This window comes from Salmo salar, chromosome 17 (genome assembly GCF_965601325.2).
Source record: "Salmo salar chromosome 17, fSalSal1, whole genome shotgun sequence".
NCBI classification, from domain to species: domain Eukaryota; kingdom Metazoa; phylum Chordata; class Actinopteri; order Salmoniformes; family Salmonidae; genus Salmo; species Salmo salar.
The window spans coordinates 59,584,234-59,601,877 of NC_138307.1; the positions used below are offsets into that span (position 1 = coordinate 59,584,234).

A 17,644-nucleotide genomic window follows, 5' to 3' on the forward strand; every position below is an offset into this window, starting at 1 on the left:
CAGTGTTAATCTGCTAAATTGTAATTATTCGTTCCTATGGCCTATTTATTGCCTACCTCCTCATGCCTTTTGCACACACTGTATATAGACTTTCTTTTTTTTCTACTGTGTCATTGACTTGCTTGTGTTATTGGCTTGTTTATTGTTTACTCCATGTGTAACTCTGTGTTGTTGTCTGTGTCACACTGCTTCGCTTTATCTTGGCCAGGTCGCAGTTGTAAATGAGAACTTGTTCTCAACTAGCCTACCTGGTTAATTAAATAAAGGTGAAATAGATATATTTTTTAATTACCTTTTTGTCCTCTGGCGCAAGACTGAGTTGGTACACCGTGCTCTCGAAAAGGTACTGAAGGTATGGTGATGGACTGAGGTGTCCATCAATGGCATCCTTCAGGACATCAATTTTTGCCATAGGGTTGACTACTCTGCTGCAAATTGATGTTAAGAGGTGTACCAGATTGTCCAAAAGCTTTACAGGATCTGTTTGCTCTCCCTCAAATGACTTCACTGCAACTTGTACGTCGGACAGGATTGATTTCAAGATTGTCAGGTAGACATAGTTGGTCTTGTCCATGTACATGGCGTGGAGCACATCAGCCATGTAGCAACACTCACTGGCATTGGTCAACTCAAAGTGGAGTTTCAGTTCTTTCCACTGGCTCAATATACGAGTTACCGCAGGCTCAATCGATAGCCAACGTGTGGCACACACTTTGGTGATCTACAGGGGTTTCTGGCCACAATTAACGCCTCGCGCCGTTTTGGGGAAATCGAAAACCAGTTGTAGGTTTCCCTGATTAAGTACTCAACACTCCTAGGGATTGTTTCTTTGGATGCTGCACAGACAGCCAATTGTGAAGACTGGCACACACAGCGGATGAGGACCAAATTGGGCAATGCACATTCTTCCTTTAAAATCTTGTGCACCCCGTTGTGCACCCCAGTCATCACAGACACATTATCAGTGCCAATACCCGGAAGATTCTCTTTTTTAAGGTTACACTAATCAAGAAACTCAACTACCACCTTTGCTATTGATCTGGCATCGCCCTCCTCCAAATCAACCAGCCCGAGAAATGTGGACACAACGGTTCTTTTTTTAGCACTGAAATACCGAATCACCACACCCAGGTATTTCGAGACACTGACATTAGTGGATTCATCCAAAAGGAGACTGAACTTCTCATCCCCCACATTTGATGATACCCTTTTGAGAAAATAAGGAGCCAGTACTCCCCTAATCACTTCTGTGCACTTGGTGCGGTGCATTTGGAAGTTTGCTGCCACAGAATCTGAAAAGGCAGCTTTGCAAGCCATACCTAAATGGTCGCATGCTAGCAGCAAACAATGCTCTGCAGTGGCCATTGCCATAGTAGCTTCTGCGCTTTTGCAGTTATCCACTTTTTTAACCAACTGTGGTAATGTAGACTGCGTTGTGGGGTTGTACGGTTTTGATTTATTTATATGCTTTGCTGCAACACAATGGTTTTTGATGTCATACATTTTTGCAAGCAGTATGCCCGTCAATCATCCCCAATTACTGGCTTCAGCCACCCTTTAAATTCAGGTACAGACTCCCACTCTTTTCTGTACTTCTGCCTGTACAATTTTGATTGAGACATGTTGATTGATGTTGTAAGTTCTGTTCAAGATCAAACATTTGTGACCAACTATATTCATTGGGTTTGGCTCGTCGAACGCATACTACTGCTGCTGCTGTCAGCCAACAATGATTTGCAATTTGCTGAAATTGCTGCTGGCCTGCTGCTGACGTCACTCATAATGCACTTTTGCAGACAGACACGTGTGTTGTGACCAAGTGTGTGACAGAGAAAATCGTTTTTGTGTCAATTAGAGGGAAAATGCATTTTAGCGTTTGAGTCACTTTTCAAAAGTTGCTAAATGTTCCAAATACACTCTGAAAAGTTGCTAAATCTAGCAACAAAATTGCTAAATTGGCATCACTGGTTCAGACCTCTACTTGGCTGCTACCCAGGTCCTAGCGCCTAGAACCCTAGAGGGCGTAGTTCTTCCTGATGTCGTATGACAAACAACATAAAAGGAATAATAACAGCATCTTGTGCCGGTTGGGCTACCCAGGTCCTAGCTGTGTAGCCAACTGCGTAGAGGCCTGTGAACTACTTACTAGCCAGTGTGTTTCCTTACATGACTTTTAAAGGGAAAAAGCTCTTACACTAAAAGGGCATTATCATCATGTTCACAATTTCACAGTATTATTCCAAGCTCATAGTGTGGAAATATAAAGCACCAAAAAATTAGGTTTTTGACTACACTGGGCCTTAAACAGATCAACATGTTTAAAATGCCCTCTAGACACAGCAGAATTACACCCATTAAACCTGAACTCTTCTTTTCTTTAGTGAAATTGGGGCTAAACCCCCAGCGAGTTGTATCTTTGGCTTGATGACGGTCATCACTGCATTTGCAGGTGAGCACAGAAGGACACTAAAACCATGAAAGGCCTTTTGTTTTTGTCTGAGCTGAAACAACCTCATGGGTTTTTCCAGGTCAGCGACTGTGCCAAAAGTTTTAGTCACACTTCCCATTTTTAAAAAAAATGAAAGTAGAAATGCATGGTAAGAAAAGGCTGGGATCAATGGTATAAGATACTTTTACTGAGTATTACATATAAGTTCCCTATGTTTTAAAGTGCAAATTAAATAAATACATAAATATTGCAGGTTTTACATTGCCCTACAGTAGCCTGTGAGCGAATACTGTCTAAATGTGACATTTTAAAATAAAAATATTCACTCCATGTGCCATACCAAATCCTCTACAGGTATGGCCACCATGTATGCCAGATACAAGTTTGTGGAGAAGCTCAATGAGAAGGCAGGTGGTGTGCCCCCAGCACTGAACAAGGCTGCTTTATGGATTGGAATGCTTTCTTGTTTGGGGATGTGTTTTGTCGCTACTTTCCAGGTAGGTTGTCACCTCTTAAGTGAGAAGATGGAGTGTCATATTCAATACATGATCTCTCTGGTGTGTTCTTTTACCCCAGGAAACAACGATTATTCAAGTTCATGATGCAGGTGCAATACTCTTCTTCGTTTCTGGTGTGTTGTACACCATCCTCCAGTCCGTTATATCCTATAAGACCATCCCCTATGGATGTTCCATGGCCTTGTGTCGTGTGCGCACAGGAATGGCAACCATGGCCTTCCTGGCAGTTCCCCCCAGTATCCTTGAAAACAATAGTAATCCATTGTGTCTAAATGATTTTAATCATGAATGATCATTGTTTTACCAAAGAAAAGGTCTCCTTCATTTTCCAACCAGCTATTATCTGTGCCTTACTGCATAGAACTGAAGACAAGGTACGGTATGAGCACATCTTTACCAAGAACACAACTCACACAAACAACAAAGATGGATAAAATTCTGGATTCATATACAGTTGAAGTCGGAAGTTTACATACACTTAGATTGGAGTCACTAAAACTTGTTTTTCAACAACTCCACAAATTTCTTGTTAACAAACTATAGTTTTGGCAAGTCGGTTAGGACATCTACTTTGTGCATGACACAAGTAATTTGTCCAACAATTGTTTACAGACAGATTATTTCACTTATAATTCACTGTATCACAATTACAGTTTGTCAGACGTTTACATACACTAAGTAGACTGTGCATTTAAACAGCTTGGAAAATTCCAGAAAATTATGTAATGGGTTTAGAAGCTTCTGATAGGCTAATTGACATAATTTAAGTCAATTGGAGGTGTACCTGTGGATTTATTTCAAGGCCTACCTTCAAACTCAGTGCCTCTTTCCTTGACATCATGGGGAAAATCAAAAGACCACAGAAGAAAAATTGTAGACCTCCACAAGTCTGGTTCATCCCTGGGAGCAATTTCCAAATGCCTGAAGGTACCACGCTCATCTGTACAAACAATAGTACGCAAGTATAAACACCATGGGACCACGCAGCCGTCATACCACTCAGGAAGGAGACGCGTTCTGTCTCCTAGAGATGAACGTACTTTGGTGCGAAAAGTTCAAATCAATCCCAGAATAACAGCAAAGGACCTTGTGAAGATGCTGGAGAAAACGGGTACAAAAGTGTCTATATCCACAGTAAAACGAGCCCTATATCGGCATAACCTGCAAGGTCGGTCGGCAAGGAAGAAGTCACTGCTCCAAAACTGCCATAAAAAAGCCAGACTACGGTTTGCACCTGCACATGGGGACAAAGATCATACTTTTTGGGGACAAAGATTGTACAAAAATAAAACCGTTTGGCCATAATGACTATTGTTATGTTTGGAGGAAAAAGGGGGAGAAGCACGGGGGTGGCAGCATCATGTTGTGGGGGTGCTTTGCTGCAGGAGGGACTGGTGCACTTCACAAAATAGATGGCTTCATGAGGAGGAAAATTACGTGGATATATTGAAGCAACATCTCAAGACATCAGTCAGGAAGTTAAAGCTTGGTCGCAAATGGGTCTTCCAAATGGACAATGGCCTCAAGCATACTTCCAAAGTTGTGGCAAAATGGCTTAAGGACAACAAAGTCAAGGTATTGGAGTGGCCATCACAATGCCCTGACCTCAATCCCATAGAAAATATGTGGGCAGAACTGAAAAAGCGTGTGTGAGCAAGGAGGCCTACAAACCTGACTCAGTTACACCAGCTCTGTCAGGAGGAATGGGCCAAAATTCACTCAACTTATTGTGGGAAGCTTGTGGAAGGCTACCCGAAATGTTTGACCCAAGTTAAACAATTTAAAGGCAATGCTACCAAATACTAATTGAGCGTATGTAAACTTCTGACTCACTGGGAATGTGATGAAAGAAATAAAATCTGAAATAAATCATTCTCTCTACTATTATTCTGACATTTCACATTCTTAAAATAAAGTGGTGATCCTAACTGATCTAAAACAGGGAATATTTACTAGGATTAAATGTCAGGAATTGTGAAAAACTGAGTTTAAATGTATTTGGCTAAGGTGTATGTAAACCTCCGACTTCAACTGTAGGCTTTATAGGCCAGAGAAGCTATACGTGCCAATATCGGTCTCTCTCCAACTCTTCCTGTCATTACAGGACTATGTGTTCCATCTGGTGAGTGCTGTGAGTGAGTGGATCATGGTCTTCAGCTTCATCTTCTTCTTCTTCACCTACATCCACGACTTTAAAGTGAGTTTTCAGTCACCGCTCTGTCATTGTGGTGGGAAATCATTCTCCTTTTCTTCTCCTTTATTTGAGTGTATTTATTTCTATATCTTGTTTCTTACAGAAGTTTATTCTGAAGCTGAGAACAGAGTTTGTTTCCTGACGAAGCATCGATTTTAACCTTTTAATCTGAATATTTACAAAATCAAGTGTATTTTTCTGTCCATTCGGAAAGTATTCAGACCCTTTCACTTTTTCCACATTTTGTTACGTTACAGCCTTATTCTATAATGTATTAAATTGTTCCCCCCCCAATCTACACACAATACCCCATAATGGCAAAGCAGACAGGTTTTTAGAAATGTTTGCTAATGTATAAAAATAAACGTATCACATTTACATAAGTATTCAGACCCTTTACTCAGTACTTTGTTGAACCACCTTGGGCATTGATTACAGCCTCAAGTCTTATTGGGTATGAAACTACAAGGTTGGCAAACCTGTATTTGGGGAGTTTCTTCCATTCTTCTCTCCAGATCCTCTCAAGCTCTGTCAGGTTGGATGGGGAGCATCGCTGCACAGCTATATTCAGGTCTCTCCAGAGATGTTCGACCGGGTTTAAGTCCGGGCTCTGGCTGGGCTACTCAAGGACATTCAGAGGCTTGTCCCGAAGCCACTCCTGCGTTGTCTGTGTGCTTAGGGCCGTTGTCCTGTTGGAAGGTGAACCTTCGCCCCAGTCTGAGGTCCTGAGCGCTCTGGAGCAGGTTTTCATCAAGGATCTCTATGTACTTTGTTCCGTTCATCTTTCCCTCGATCCTGACTAGTCTCCCAGTCCCTGCCATTGAAAAACATCCCCACAGCATGATGCTGCCACCACCATGCTTCATTGTATTCCTCCAGACAAGATTCTTGGCATTCAGCCCAAATAGTTCAATCTTGGTTTCTTCTGACCAGAGAATCTTGTTTCTTATTATCTGAGAGTCCTTTAGCTGCCTTTGGGCAAACTCCAAGCAGGCTGCCTTTTTCTGAGGAGTGGCTTCTATCTGGCCACTCTACCATAAAGGCCTGATTTGTGGAGTGCTGCAGAAATGGTTGTCATTCTGGAAGGTTCTCCCATCTCCACAGAGGAACTCTGTGAACCATCAGGTTCTTGGTTACGTCCCTGACCAAGGCCCTTCTCCCCCAATTGCTCAGTTTGGCCAGCTCTAGGAAGAGTCTTGGTGGTTCCAAACTTCTTCCATTTAAGAATGATGGTGGCCACTGTTTTCTTAGGGACCTTCAATGCTGCAGAATTGTTTTGGGACCCTTCCCCAGATCTGTGCTTCAACACAAACCTGTCTAAGAGCTCTCCGGACAATACCTTCGACCTCATGGCTTGGTTTTTGCTCTGACATTCACTGTCAACTGTAGGATCTTATATAGACAGGTGTGCCTTTCCAAATCATATCCAATCAATTGAATTTACCACAGGTGGACTCCAATCGAGTTCTAAAAACATCTCAAAGACGATCAATGGAAACAGGATCCACCTGAGCTCAATTTCAAGTCTCATAACAAAGGATCTGAATACTTATTTAAGTAAGGTTTTTTTTTTTTTTTTAAGTGTTTTTGCTTTGTCATTATGGGGTATTGTGTGTAGATTGATGAGGAAAACATTTTATTTAATCAATTTTAGAATAAGGCTGTAACGCCTTCCCTGTGGCTCAATTGGTAGAGCATGGTGTGTGCAACGCCAGGGTTGTGGGTTCGATTCCCATGGGGGGCCAGTACAAAAATAAAAAAAATAAAAATGCATGAAATGAAAATGAAATGTATGTATTCACTACTGTAAGTCGCTCTGGATAATAGCGTCTGCTAAATGACTAAAATGTAAATGTAACAAAATGTGGAAAAAGTGAAGGGGTCTGAATACTTTCCAAATGCACTGTATGAGATTATCTGAATGGTATGATTATTTGTTTGATACTGTATCCATTGCAACATAACCTAAGTCTTAACGGTTAACCACAAAACACATCCTGTGAACAGCAATTCTAGAATTTGTTGGGTGAATGAAAGACTCATCCGGGTGGTACAAAGGTCAATATTGAACAAGAAAATCACAAGATCAAGTTAATATAGAAAATGAATTTCACACATCACTAGTTTATGGATTGAGGCTGTATGTACATTTACCTACTCCAAGGTTAATTGTTTTATATTAGAATGTAAATATTTTTCTAGTTAGGTGTTTTGCTCAAGAAAAACTCTTGTTTCTCAGGGTATTGAGGAGGCATATCTATGGTATACCATTGTAATAAAGTAACTCAGAATACTTACAGGGCAACTGTATGTGTGTAGTATTTCTATGTACCCAACAACAACAAAAAATGTTTGAATAAAATGATGTCCACATATCTTTAGGCAAAATGTGTTCTTTATTTTTACAGCTAAACTGCATAAACACTCAGATCTCAATGCTGCTTGCCTTGTGCTTGTGAACAACGTGCTTTCCAATCTTCTAACATCTCTCCATCTACCCTCTTTCATAATCAATTGAAAAAAATCCTTCACTGCAGTGTTCTATCCAGAGACAACTACAAACAATGTGAAGATGAATTGGATCTCTGAGCATTTGTTTGGATAAGGGATGTTGTATAAAACTCTCTTGACTTAAAGGCATAATGCCTTCACAACAGTGGGATCCAAGGGCCTGAAAGGCTTGCTAACATGGTTAGTCACACATGGTTAAATCTGGGATTGAGATGCATCATTTTATAAGATTGAGGTGAATTCACATTAGGTACCACAGTTAATTTAGCCCATTGCAATTGACACATTGCTCACAACTAGTGGTGTTTTTTCCATTACATATTTACCCAAAAGTGCAATTTTCTTAATTTGTCCTTCACATTGTTCACTCCAGGAACATTTACATTTCAACAGCTTAATGTCTCAATTAAAAACGACGAATCGGCCAGAGAACAGTCCTCAATATTTCTGCTTGACATTCTTCATACAGCAGTTGTAGTGTAAAATAGTACCCATCAAATTTTGTCCCAAACATTATTATGGACATGAGATACACACAAGTGTAACATGCAGACATCACTGTCAAAATAATAAAACAAATGGGACTAAAGCACAATTAAATTTTTGTCTTTTAGCAGACACTCTTATCCAGAGAGACTTACAGGAACAATAAGTGCTTTGCTCAAGGGCACAGAGATGTTTCACCTAGTCGGCTCTGGAATTCCAACCAGCAACATTCCGGTTACAGGCCCAACGCCCTTAACCGCTAGGCTACCTGCCGCCCCACAATCTCTTTCAAAGGCATTGGAATGTTCACATGATACTGACATGGGGCAGAGGCATGTTTGCCCAGTGCAATCTTAATAAAATAATGGTCAGTTATTAAATCGGTTATCTGGTTAGTACTTTCCATGGTTGTCATTCCATCGGTTTTACTGCTAAACTATGTAAATAAAGACACACCATGTCCATAACCAATGAAATGTTTCAGAAGAAATGGAAACAAGAACATAACAGTCACAAGATCAGTGGCTGACCTGGACATAGACATTTTCAGCTCTTTCTCGTTGACATTCACTCAATCTACAATGCGATTTCAGCTACTTAACAATCTGCCTGTTTTTGTGCATCCCTGCAGATCCCTTCCACAGAAGTGAGACTTTCTGTCTGGTAGCACTGTAGTTCTGCCTGTCAAGCACACACTGGCATCTAGTCCTTCTGTGCCCCTGCAGCAGCACAGTAGAAAAGGCCTGGAGCACAGACGACAGAGAAGGAAGTTCCCTATAGGTAACTTCATGGCAAAGACAGCAGATCAATCGCTGAAAGATGACTCGCTGCCATCATCGCTGTCGTCATCTTGATCCAGTGTTTTTTTTTTGACGGCATCAGGCACAGGGGCATCTGGTGTGCTGCATACAGAAACATGTAGGAATCACCATTGTTACTTAAAATACATGTAAAACCACCATTTTATGACATTCAGATGTGGGTATAAAACAAAACGTATTGGATTACGAGGTATGAGAATACAGATATTACAAAGATGTAATGTAAGCACACTCACTCAAGCAGTTTGGGATCCAAACCTTCCTGGACCATTTTATTCTTTATCGCCATAACTGGAACACCCTGTTTTTGAAAAGTTTTCTACATTACTGATTTCATTGAACAGATTTCACATTTCTACAGAATATGACAATGTATAGAGACCCACCACTTGCACCATCTTGAGATATCTGGCATAGCGTGGGTCCTTGGCCACAGTCATCCAACTGTCTCCTGCTGCCTCTGCTGCTCTTGGGTCTGGTATGTTTGGAGAAGCCTACAATAGAGTCAATACTGCAATTCATTATTTCCATCATGCACAAATACACCAAGTCAAAATGGATATGTTGAAATCCCAGGAGGTTGGTGGAACCTTAACTGGGGAGGACAGGCTCGTGGTAACGGCTGGAGCGGAACAGTATCAAATACGTCAGACATGGTTTCTAGGTGTTTGATGCCGTTTCATTCGCTCCGTTCCGGCCATTATTATGAGCCGTCCTCCCCTCAGCAGCCGCCACTGATTTAAATATATGTAGTTGTGTGCATAAGCCAACTATATGTGTAGTGCCTTCAGAAAGTATTCATACCCCTTGACTTATTCCAAAAAAATTCTCACCCGTCTACACAGAAAACTACACAATGACAAAGTTAAAACATGTTTAGACATTTTTGCAAATATATAGAAAATGTAATACAGAAATCTCACTTACATATGAATTCACACCCGAGTTAATACTTTGTAAAAGCACCTTCGGCAGCGATTAAAGCTGTGAGTTGTCTTCAGTGTCTGTATCAGCTTTGCACTTGCACTTCTGGATTTTCTCCCTTGCGGATTTTCTCAAGCTCTGTTAAGTTAGATAGGGAGCAGCAATCTTCAAGTCTTTCCACAGATTTAATGGTATTCAAGTCTGGTCTATGGCTGGGCCACTCAAGCACTTTGACTGTATGCTTAGGGTCATTGCCCTGTTGGAACGTAAATCGTTGCCCCAGTCTAAGGTTGTTTGCAGGTTCTCATCAAGGATTTGCCTGTATTTGGCTCCATTCATTGTTCCCTCTATCCTAAGCAGTCTCCTTGCCACTGAAAAGCATCCCCATAGCATGATGCTGCCACCACCATGCTTCACAGTAGGGATGGTGTTAGATGGGTGATGAGCTGTGCCTGGTTCTCTCCAGACATAGCGCTTTGTATTCAGGCCAAAGAGTTACATTTTTGTCTCAGACCACATAATCTTTTGTCTTATGAGCTCAGTCTTTCATGTGCCTTTTTTTTCACTTCGTCATTATGGGGTTTTATGTATCAATGCAGGAGAAAAAAAAATGTTTTAATCCATTTTGAATTCAAGGGTATGAATACTTTCTGAAGGCACTGTATGTGTGTGAGTGGTGGTGGTGGTGGGGGGGTGGGGGGGGTACCTCAGGAGGTGGCAATCCCACAGCTATAGGGGTCTCTGGTTGACTTGGGACCACAACTGCGACTGGACCATTGACCTCTGTAGCTGGCCGCTGACCAACACCCTCCACCCTGACATCCTCCAAACCAGGAATAGAGGATAGCTACATAGAACAAAATCAGGACGCACTGACATTATCAAATTGGTATGGCCAGAGCAGCAAAGCACATAATTGTACAACAACATCAAAGACAAGAGTAAAGTCATTGTATTGTATACAAAACACATACAGGAGCTGGGTTACCTACCTTTGCTTCCAAAATGCTGAGGGTAGTTTCAATCTGCTGTATCCGAAGAGATATGCATGCAAGTTTCTCTTCGCAAACTGTCGAAAAACGATTGAGGAAGCGGACAGTGTGCACTATGAACTGGTTGAGATAGGCAACGACTCTCCTCTGTTGTATGGCTGGGACCTGTGACCATATCAGTCAATATCATGGGGAAATATGCAATGTTTATTTACTTACAGAGTTGTGGAGTTCAAAAACATTTACTACACATACTCATTAGATACAACATTTACATGATTACATTATTTGGCTGAGAGTCAGTCAGCTTGTTTACAAAACAAGCTGAAGCTATCATGGCTAATTTAGCTACAGTAGCCACCAAGATAACTTCGGCTACGGAAAACACTCACCTTGGTCAGATCTATTCCTGATCCCACAATCGGTAAACCGTCCTCGTCCATGTTTTTATCGTTTTGGCAAACTATCGGTTAACTCGCTATTACTTTGTTTAATAGTAATATTTGACTGAAAATCTGCAAAAGCGAGATGGAAATTTTATTACGCCTCATGTGACTTCACTGTGACCCAATTCTGACGTCATTATTCTTTTGCTCTTCCGGGTATATCAGCAAATGAGGTGCTTAGTTTTCTACTTCTTTATTGGAAATCAAAATGAACCCAAGGCTGAAGGTGCATACCTCCATCTCCTGAACTGGAGGGTTAACAGTTCATTGCCACAAATGTAGTGTGTTCAATGCACCACAAGGAGGGAGTACAGTATAATGGTTAATACATGTGCAGCGTCTCAAAACAAGCCACAATTCTGTTGATTCAGGCAAGGAGGACAAAGTTGCTGTACTATGGTTTGCAGAGATGATGAGTTAATGGATAAAGCCATCAACACAAATTATTTGACAACTTAATTTTGATGATGCCTCAGATGCTATCGTCTTTTGGAGGCAACCCACAATGTGTGTTGCATTGGATCATGCCTGATTAGTTGTGAACTATTACTACATAGGAGCGCAGCAGAACCAATGGAAAACAAAACACAGGAAACCAAAAATGCTGTCCAACTTGACCTCAATCTGAACTCTAAAACGATTCCAACCATTTGATTTGAAATGGACTTGTCTGAAATAAGAGTCCCTTAAACTTGATGTCAGACAGAAATGAAACCCTCTAACCTGACCTAAGAGCAAACTGAAGCCATAGTCCATGCCCAGCATTGCCCACCTGATCGTAAACAAATCTGAAAGCCCAGTCCATGCCAATTCAACCTAGTTGAACAGGCAGGAAGAGTCTCTGCCCAGTTTCGAAAAAATTGTTATGAAGAACTCAACAAATACATCTAAGCTGACCTCCTGAGTCAGAACCTATCCAGAGAGTGTTGGGAGCAGATCACTTTTTAAACCAGCAGCATATTGATTTATATGGGACTGTAATTGCTTCAGTGTGTCCTGGATGACTCCCCCATAATTGAGGCCTGGCAGAGCCTCTTCCCTGGACATACTCTGAGCCAGGCAGCGGGCAGAGGAGTACCGCACCCCCCCACACCCCCACACCCTCCGCCAGGGAGTGAGCAGTGGATGGTTACCCCCTTACCCCCAAGCCACTCTATCATACCGTGAGGAGTGAACTGCTCTGTCAGAGCTTCCTGTGCTTGGCCCTCCTATGTTGAACATAATAAACAGCTCCCTATCCACCAGATGTGTACCAAAGTCACTAAAAGTGGCAGTAGTAAAGCCTCTCTTGAAAAAGCCAAACCAAAAAATATAAAAAACTATCGCCTATATTGAATCTCCCATTCCTCTGAAAAATGTTCGAAAAAGCTGTAGTGCTGCAACTCACTGCCTTCCTGAAGACAATTTATACAAAACGCTTCAGTCTGGTTTTAGACCCCATCATAGCACTGAGACTGCACTCGTGAAGGTGGTAAATAACCTTTTAATGGCGTCAGACCAAGGCTCTGCATCTGTCCTCGTGCTCCTAGACCTTAGTGCTGCTTTTGACACCATCGATCATGACATTCTTTTGGAGAGATTGGAAAGCCAAATTGGTCGACACAGACAAGTTCTGGCCTGGTTTAGATCTTATCTGTCGGAAAGATATCAGTTTTTCTCTGTGGATGACTTGTTCTCTGACAAAGTAACTGTAAGTTTCGGTGTTCCTCAAGGTTCTGTTTTAGGACCACTATAGTTTTCACTATATATTTTACCTCTTGGTGATGTCATTCGGAAACATAATGTTAACTTTCACTGCTATGCGGACAATACACAGCTGTACATTTTGATGAAACATGGTGAAGCCCCAAAATTGCCCTCCATGGAAGCCTGTGTTTCACATAAGGAAGTGGATGGAGGCAAATGTTTTACTTTTAAACTCGAACAAGACAAAGATGCTAGTTCTAGGTCCCAAGAAACAAAGAGATCTTCTGTTGTATCTGACAATTTATCTTGATGGTTGTACAGTTGTCTCAAATAAAACTGTGAAGGACCTCGGCATTACTCTGGACCCTGATCTCTCTTTTGATCAACATATCAAGACAATTTCAAGGACAGCTTTTTTCCATCTTCGTAACATCGTAACATCAGAAAATGTTCTGTCCAAAAATGATGCAGAAAAGTTCATCCATGCTTTTGTCACCTCTAGATTAGACTACTGCAATGCTCTACTTTCCGGCTATACGGATAAAGCACTAAATAAATTTCAGTTAGTAATAAACACGGCTGCTAGAATCTTGACTAGAACCAAAAAATGTGATCATATTACTCCAGTGCTAGCCTCTCTACACTGGCTTCCTGTATAGGCTAGGGCTGATTTCAAGGTTTTACTACTAACCTACAAAGCCTTACATGGGCTTTCTCCTACCTAGCTCTCAGACGAACGCTACGGTCACAAGACGCAGGCCTCCTTATTGTCCCTAGAATTTCTAAGCAAACAGCTGGAGGCAGGGCTTTCTCCTATAGAGCTCAATTTTTATGGAATGGTCTGCCTATCCATGTGAGTGACGCAGACTCGGTCTCAACCTTTAAGTCTTTATTGAAGACTCATTCTTCAGTAGGTCCTATGATTGAGTGTAGTCTGGCCCAGGGGTGTGAAGGTGAACGGAAAGGCATTGGAGAAACGAACCTCCCTTGCTGTCGCTTCTACATCTGCATTGCTTGCTGTTTGGGGTTTTAGGCTGGGTTTCTGTGTAGCACTTTGTGACATCGGCTGATGTAAAAAGGGCTTTGGAAATACATTTGATTGAGAGCTTCCCATACATGTTTCACACAAACACGTTCACTCTGCTGACAGGGCTTTCTGCAGGAGGGAGTACTTCTCTATAGGGATACTTACAGAATTAACAGGTTTCTTACTTAAAGGGGGTCCTCTGAGAGTGTAGTGTGGTGGGGCATAGACAGCTTACGGCAATTAAAAAGCTATGTTTCTCAGGCTTTTTCCTACATCAAGTGCACTCGTTGATCTACTGGCAACTTGTGCATACTTGAATTGTATTGGTATGATTGCATCAACCAGGATTTCCAGTGTTCACTGTTTTGACAGAATCCTGTGTCTGTAAGCACGTTGACACTGATAGGATGAATAGTCTCAGAGGGACTTTCCTATGTGTCGTAAAAGAGAGAGTTTTGGCATTTTGATAGTGACTAAATAATGACAGCATTATTAAACATTGATAATAAATACATGGCTCTTAATAATAGAACTGTGATCCTGCAAGTTGAGGAATAGCTTTCTCCTGTATAACAATTTCCAGAGATAATGACCTGATACCCTGGTAGCTGGGTATTATTTGCTTTGTTAACATGATTTCTGAATGTGTTCAGAATCCTCCAACCAGAATTTTCGGAAAACCAGAGAATTTATTGAAAGTTCGTGGAATTTTGCAACCCTCCTTCTGAGAACACTAGGCTATTTCTGAAAACGTTCTCTTACTGGAATCCAACATGTTCATCAATCTGACATGGATAGTTAAACTATCATAGAACAGTATTTAAATTGGGATTTGATCATCAACAGGCGCCATGGAATTTCCTGCCCACTTCACCGAAACATTTGTGACCCCTACATGTTGCTGCGGCAACGGCAAGTATCAAAACAAGCACCCCTCTCGCTCTGCTGCTCCATGACGCACCTTTATTTCTTCCATATGAACAGACATGGTATGGCACCGAAATATGATTTTGATACCCCATGCACGCGCATCAGCACCACACCCCTCTTTTTCATTTAAACCCACTCCACATCACTGAGTAGATTAAATACTGAGAAAAAAAAACTAAATTACCCCCTCTCTCACACAATGAATAACTTAGTTTGCTTTGTTCATATGAAGATTTTGGGGTTTAAATCACTGATCAGAAAAGTACAGCCTAACTCACAAGAGCCATCTCAAACTAATCAAGAGGGAATAGTTCACCCCAATTAAGATCAATGCTATGAAGGAGAAGAATGAAACAGGGTTGAGAGCACAGATTCGAACTGCTCTCTCCGCCCCCTGTGTGTCCTCATGTGAACTTTAAATGCTTATCTTTCTCATATACTCATCTGTATGCTGGACCATTGTCTTTACCTCTGGCCTGGCTGTTTGGCAGGTCAGTCCAGACAGAGGATGCTGTCAACACCTCTTCCCTGTCCAGAATCCCTGTGAGTGAAAACAAGCCTTTTCCTGGTCAATGAGTTCAGGGGGGCGGAAGAGAGAGAGAGAGAGAGAGAGAGAGAGAGAGAAGAGAAAGATAGAGAGAGAGAGGGGAGAGCAAGGGAGAGAGAGAGAGAGGGGAGAGCAAGGGAGAGAGAGAGAGAGAGAGAGAGGCAGAGGGAGAGAGAGAGAGAGAGAGAGAGAAGGGCAGACAGACAGAAAGAAAGGGAGAAGAGAGAGAGAGAGAGAGAGAGAGAGAGAGAGAGAGAGAGAGAGAGTGAGAGAGAGAGAGCTGGCAGAGGTACAACCCTGAGTGCTGCATATTAGAGTGGGCAGGAGAAGGAAAGGAAGGTCAGTCTACTACTGCATTGGGGGATAATCAGACAAGAACAGGCCATCATTATAGCCATACCCCAGCAGTAATGATAATAGTCATATTTGTCATAATTAATGGAAGTGGGACTTATAATCACCTGAGAAGATGGTTGCCAAATTAGATGAGCTTTTCATCAGAAAACACTGATTAATAGCGAGGTTTATGTAAGTTTCTTGGAACCAGAGGAGTTTTATTTTGTATGCCCTGATTTGACAAGGTCAGCTCAAGCAGCTTTGTCTTTAATCAGGAGTGCATCATTGTTTACTATTATATGGTTACTCGTTACCATGACACAATACACAGCAGGGAGTGAAAAGGTGTATGGTACATTGTGCTCCTGTTTTGTGCCATTCAGCATGTTGGATGATAATGCCCCAATGTTCTGAACTGAAGAGAGAGACACTGAATTAAAGGTTATGACAATACACCCAATCTGCTGGAGCTGTAGCTAAGCCAGGGGCAGGGAGGACTTTTGGAGGCAGTAGGCTTTGGGGTGGATAGGATGTTGGTCTTGATTATAGTTATCAAGCCATCTTGAAACCTTTTATATTCCCTGCTGGGGCTCATCCACTTAACACTGGTAATATTGTTATGCATAACATATTGCATTGAGTGAAAACTATATATGAATGTAGTCACTATCTGCCCATATTAGGTTTAAATAGGTGAATTGAATGTCCTCATACACCCTGTGACGTCTTTGAATGTGCTTGCATGTTGTGACCCACTTTGGTGGCATTATAAGGTGTCATCTTTGCCTGTTTGTGTCCATGCACTGCACTCTCTGGATACGTCCTTCTTTATGTCATGCGCTGACACTGTCTGAGCTAACTGGATCTGTGCTGCTGATGTCCTGCTTTATGATTGGGTCAGCACTGATCTCCTGTTTAGTGATTGGATCAGTGCTGATCTCTTATCTCTGCTGGTGAAATCAACCCTCTTTAAGCCCTGGGACAATTAGGCAGTGGTCTTTCAAAACACTGCCCTTTATTGGAAAAAAGAGGATTGTCCTATTCAAGGGCATACATATTTGCCATGGAAAGAGTGCTGTTGTCAACAGATACTGAGACACATGTCAATTCAAGGGGAGAGCAAGGTGCAGATTCACAGATTGGGAAAAGGCCCACAATTGGGCTGTCAAGTGGCAATGCAGTGTTCAGTGACAAACACTGAGTGGTCATAATATTTGCATTGTAAAATTTGATTTATTGCCATGATGTTTGCAGATCGACCTAACAAGAGGATATTTAAAACTACATGTATAAAACTACATGAATAATCAGGTGGTTAGATGTGGGATTTTAATCCTGATGACTTGAGGTAAGGGGTGATATTCACATATATGAATATAAACATATATGAATTGTATAAAAAAAGAGACCAATGTGCAGGCTATCCATTACAACTGCTGACTGTGTGTGCACTGTACATAAACACTCAAATATTCTAGTTTATGAAAATATTTCAATCATGATGATGAATAAGCCCACTAAATCAAAAGTTGGAGATAGATATATATGCAATAGATGATGAATATGAAGACACATAGCCTACATGTGGCACATAAATTACGCACGAGCTTCGTGGACAATAATTATATTTTCCAACGCCTATAACAACTCATCCATGAGATTTCTACACGTAACACGCTTTGAGAAGAGCGGGTGATATGGGTCCAAGCCTTAAAGAGATCAAAATTCAATCCCATTCTAAGAAAAGTATAAATGGTGACGTTATTTGAATATGTGC

The 17,644-nt window shown here is 41.5% G+C and overlaps 2 protein-coding genes across 2 annotated transcripts; one reads left to right on the plus strand and one right to left on the minus strand.

The window, feature by feature from the left end:
- Window positions 1-221: 221 nt before the first annotated feature.
- On the plus strand, window positions 222-7,536 carry LOC145861405 (DNA damage-regulated autophagy modulator protein 1). Its single transcript, XM_082963940.1, has 6 exons — window positions 222-2,449; window positions 2,804-2,946; window positions 3,026-3,203; window positions 3,304-3,341; window positions 5,072-5,164; window positions 5,265-7,536. Exons 1-6 carry the CDS (start codon window positions 2,425-2,427, stop codon window positions 5,301-5,303), a joined length of 516 nt encoding a protein of 171 aa, XP_082820066.1. The 5' UTR covers window positions 222-2,424; the 3' UTR covers window positions 5,304-7,536.
- A 2-nt stretch (window positions 7,537-7,538) lies between these two features.
- LOC106576276 (WASH complex subunit 3-like) lies at window positions 7,539-11,492 on the minus strand. The gene is made up of 6 exons (XM_014153359.3): window positions 11,288-11,492; window positions 10,896-11,060; window positions 10,610-10,750; window positions 9,366-9,473; window positions 9,216-9,280; window positions 7,539-9,060 (listed from the first exon to the last, which is right to left on the minus strand). Exons 1-6 carry the CDS (start codon window positions 11,336-11,338, stop codon window positions 8,964-8,966), a joined length of 627 nt encoding a protein of 208 aa, XP_014008834.1. The 5' UTR covers window positions 11,339-11,492; the 3' UTR covers window positions 7,539-8,963.
- Between the last annotated feature and the right edge of the window lie 6,152 nt (window positions 11,493-17,644).